Here is a 5,000-nt window from a genome sequence, read left to right on the forward strand (position 1 = left end):
GACGGACAGGTCAGAGGCAGACAGGACAGACAGGTCAGAGGTAGACAGGAAAAACAGGACAGACAGGACAGACAGGACAGACAGAGACAGACAGGACAGAGACAGACAGGACAGAGACAGAGAGGTCAGACAGGACAGAGACAGACAGGTCAGAGACAGACAGGATAGACAGAGACAGACAGGATAGACAGGATAGACAGAGACAGACAGGTCAGAGGCAGACAGGAAAAACAGGACAGACAGGACAGACAGGATAGACAGAGACAGACAGGACAGAGACAGACAGGACAGACAGGTCAGAGACAGACAGGACAGAGACAAACAGGACAGAGACAGGACAGACAGGTCAGAGACAAACAGGACAGAGACAGACAGAATAGACAGAGAAAGACAGGACAGACAGGTCAGAGACAGACAAGACAGACAGAGACAGACAGGACAGACAGGTCAGAGACAGACAAGACAGACAGAGACAGAGACAGACAGAATAGACAGAGAAAGACAGGACAGACAGGACAGAGACAGACAGGACAGAGACAGAGAGGACAGACAGGACAGAGACAGACAGAGAGACAGAGACGGACAGGTCAGACGCAGACAAGACAGACAGAGACAGACAGGACAGACAGACAGAGACAGACAGGACAGACAGGTCAGAGACAGACAAGACAGACAGAGACAGACAGACAGACAGACAGAATAGACAGAGAAAGACAGGACAGACAGGACAGAGACAGACAGAATAGACAGAGAAAGACAGGACAGACAGGTCAGAGACAGACAGGACAGAGACAGACAGGACAGACAGGTCAGAGACAGACAGGACAGAGACAGACATGACAGAGACAGACAGAGACGGACAGGTCAGAGGCAGACAGGACAGACAGGTCAGAGGTAGACAGGAAAAACAGTACAGACAGGACAGACAGGACAGACAGAGTCAGACAGGACAGAGACAGACAGGTCAGAGACAGAGAGGTCAGAAACAGAGAGGACAGACAGGACAGATACAGACAGGATAGACAGGATAGACAGAGACAGACAGGTCAGAGGCAGACAGGAAAAACAGGACAGACAGGACAGACAGGATAGACAGAGACAGACAGAACAGAGACAGACAGGATGGAGGCAGACAGGACAGAGACAGACAGGACAGACAGGATAGACAGAGACAGACAGGACAGAGACAGACAGGACAGACAGGATAGACAGAGACAGACAGGACAGAGACAGACAGGATGGAGGCAGACAGGACAGAGACAGACAGGACAGACAGGACAGACAGGATAGACAGAGACAGACAGGACAGACAGGATAGACAGGATAGACAGAGACAGACATGACAGAGACAGACAGGACAGACAGGTCAGAGGTAGACAGGAAAAACAGGACAGACAGGACAGACAGGACAGACAGAGACAGACAGGACAGAGACAGACAGGTCAGAGACAGAGAGGACAGACAGGACAGAGACAGACAGGTCAGAGACAGACAGGATAGACAGAGACAGACAGGATAGAGACAAACAGGACAGAGACAGACAGGACAGAGACAGACAGGTCAGAGACAGACAGGACAGACACACAGGTCAGAGACAGCCTGTGTGAACGTGTTCTCTCTGATTGGAGGGGATGTCAAATCAAAGAGGAGGAATCTAAAAGAATAAATAAAGGTCTGTAATAATGAGGTTTGAGGTTATCTCTGTTTATCTTAATCACATCCTGTTTGTGCTTTTGTGTCGCTGAGGGAACAGAGCCGTTTAATAAAGGTCCATTAATCGTTCTGTGTGCAGGAAAACACATTTTAATCATCAGTTTTAACAGAAAGAGAGAAAAGAACAGATATGACAGAGGAAGATAAGAGACGTCTCAAAGAGGCGAGACTCACTCTGGATTAAACACAAACAGGTCTCCTCTGAGCTGAATGTCAAACTGTCTCACAGACGGTCTGTGTTTCCTGTTTCAATCACAGTTTCTTCTTCTACTGTTCTGTACCGGCACCACACCACAGCTCAGAGGGATTTTCATCAGTCTGGATTCATGCAGGCCGTTCAGCTGACGTGCTCTCTGTCCACATAGTTCCTCAGGGCTCACTCACTGCTCCCGTTAGACCACAGAAATAACCTCTAACATCCTTTTCATGCCGATGACTCCCTGATGATGTTGGATGGTTGTACGCTCTCTGAAGGAGATCGTTTGTGTGACAATGAGAGAAAGCTGAGAGTTAAAGGTCCCAGCGTTAAAGTTTCACAAATCATTCAAACCACATCGTTAAAGAAACAAGATGCTGACAAATGATGCCCAAAGTGTGGACAGCAGCCCCCTGGTGGGCCCAGAACATACTGCAGGTCGGTCGCAAAAGGTCATTTACCATAAAAAGGTATTCATTTTATAATTCAATAGTTTTTAGTTTGATGTATCTGCAGTTGTTCTGTTTATGAAATAAAAATATATTGTCTCAAGTGTTGATCAGAGCCTGTGGTTTCAGGTTTGTGTCGGACTGGAATCATTTAAACATGGACGCTGTATTCTTAAGTTTGAATGAAGTAGAAAAGTCATCTTCATGCAGGACTCAGGGAAAGGGTTACCCCCCCCCCCCTTCCTCTTTTGTCAGATCGTCACAAGCACTTTTGCTCATTCTGAATCACAGCAGGTCTCAGGTGTGTTTAAAGAGGCTGCTGCTCTTCTGTAAATGTCTTTGACCACCTGAGCGCGCAGGTCCGGCTGCTCACTGTTCCCAGGATGCAAAATAAACCTGGAGAAGAAGAAACCCGAACAAACCTCCAGAGAACATTAGACTGCTTTAAATCCAGGTTCTCACTGTGGCTGAGCCTTCCCTCTGCGTATGACAGCTTGGACTCTTACAGGACTCCTTAAGACGTTCTTATTAAACATGGTCTGAACTACCTCTGTTTGGGTGTCTAACCCTAACCTGAGCAGGAGTTCATCAGGGCTCTGTCCTCGGTCCTCCACTCTTCTCAGTCTTGGTGTTGTTATACACTCTGCTATGCTGATGACAGTCATTGCATCTCCATCTGGACCAGGCTGACCTTGTTCCTTCATGCAGAGACCCCGCCCCCCCGACATATGTTTTCTATGATGACACCTAAAAGAAGCGACAGAGTCCATCAGAGCGATCAGCTGACTTTATTCACTGTGAGGAGATCGTTTCAGTACAGCCAAACATGAAAACAGGATTTACATTAAAAACAACAAACAAGTGGAGCTGATTGGACAGGTCAGCTTTGATTGACAGCTCTATAAATGTGTGAAGACATTAACGTTCAGTTTCTCTTTTTTGGATACAAAACAATGGATTGTTTTCAGTGTGGCACCACCACAGACACATGTCTACAGCCATGAAGACGACAAATCGACATCCATTTATACAAAAACACTCTGAGATATAAATACACTATTTATAATCTGTATGGTACAAAAGAGTTCCCTCAGTGAGTTCAGTGACAAGCGGGGCGTGACCAACCACAGTGACCTATAAATACTCAGCCAGCTACAACTTTGGCAGATATCACAAAACCCACACAGAAACACAGGGGGCGGGGCTGCGAGGGGAGGGGCGGGGTTTAAGTGCTTGGGCAGGGCTTGTGGAGCAGGAAGGGGGGCAAGAATAAAAAAGACAACTCTGAACAAGAAGACGGAGAGTCACAGTAGCCTATCAGGATGCAGGATTTGATTTTACAGTGCGAGCATAAAAATAAGAACAGATAAAAACAAATATAAACACAGACAGTCAAGGGAGTGACTTAACCGAGAAGAGGCGGGGCTTATAACAGAGGGAAGGTCATTTTCGTTCTCTATTCTTTCTTTTTACTCTCAGAGGTCAGTGTGCTGAAAACTATTAAAGGTCCCAAATTATTCAGGATATTTATCTCCTGAAACGAAGGTACACTGAATAAATGTTGGACAAAATTGCTGCAGTACTTGTTTCTGATTGGCTGACAGAAGCACAGGTAAACCAGGTGGTGGTCTTCCCAGCTAGAAAGCTTTTGTTCTAAGAACGTTATGAGAATGTTACGTGCGATGTTCTGGTAATGTTTTGAGCGGGAGGTTTTTATTTGGTTCCCGGAATGTTTCTTTTAATAGCAGGAGAACGTTCTCTGAAAATATCTTGCAGTTGCATGTTGCAGTGACAGTGTTCTTCCTTTATTATCATGTAACGTAATCTATGGCCCTGATGACGTCCTTAAAACATCCTCTTTCAAACCTAATTAGAACTTGTAGGTAATGTTAGACAATGTTATGGGAACGTTCCCTGCTAGCTGGGCTCCTCGCGGATTAGAAGCTTCTTAGTTTTATAAATGTTGTGGAGGGTTTGTTGTTAGCTTGACTTCCTTTAAATCGTTTCCTGTAATTTGGGCCTTTACTATCTTCAAATTTCAAATCTGTCCACTGTTCCTTCAACCAGAATTAAATCACAGGTATAGGAAATGATGTAACATCCCAGGTGTGACATCACAGTTTTTACACCTACAGACCCCGCCCCCAAACACAGACGAGAACATCAGAATAATTACAGAGAGCTGAAAGCACCCGGAGAAAACCGCTGTCCAAAAAGTCCTTCGCTTGTCGAGTCAGAGACAACAGTTTATTTTTTTTTATCAGTACTCTGCTCTGACTGGTCAGCTGCTGCCTGAGGCCCCGCCTCCTGAGGCCCCAGGCCCCTCCTCCTCTGAGGTGATTGGTGCTCGTGGCTTAGGGGGAGGAGAGACGAGGAACAAGGAAGAAGACGATTTACATTGGAGGAACGACGAGGCCAGACATGGCTGCAGAGACAGAGACGAAGAGAGAAGATATATAAACAAATACATCATACATACATATATATATGTATAAATAAACAATTATAAAAATATGAATATATAAACAGGGTGGTATGATAGTTTTAATGATGGAGTAAAGCAGCAGTGAGACAAGGACATTTCCTCTGAAGCGAACTTTAAACATGATGATTCTCTGTGTGCATTTCTGGACGTTTATTCT

At 45.6% G+C, this 5,000-nt stretch overlaps 1 protein-coding gene across 10 annotated transcripts in view; it reads right to left on the reverse strand.

Annotated features, from left to right (window-relative positions):
* Nucleotides 1-4,495: 4,495 nt before the first annotated feature.
* The window catches only part of ebf3a (EBF transcription factor 3a), a 59,285-nt gene continuing 58,780 nt past the window's right edge, over nt 4,496-5,000 (reverse strand). For all 10 annotated transcript variants that reach the window (XM_069663964.1, XM_069663967.1, XM_069663965.1 and 7 more), the window contains one exon: nt 4,496-4,783. In XM_069663964.1, the coding sequence (XP_069520065.1) occupies nt 4,752-4,783 (32 nt within the window). In that variant the 3' untranslated portion in view covers nt 4,496-4,751. The remainder of the gene's footprint in view (nt 4,784-5,000) is intronic.

This window comes from Semicossyphus pulcher, unplaced genomic scaffold (genome assembly GCF_022749685.1).
Source record: "Semicossyphus pulcher isolate SPU_LCO1_2020_fin unplaced genomic scaffold, fSemPul1.0.p SCAF_16, whole genome shotgun sequence".
NCBI classification, from domain to species: Eukaryota; Metazoa; Chordata; class Actinopteri; order Labriformes; family Labridae; genus Semicossyphus; species Semicossyphus pulcher.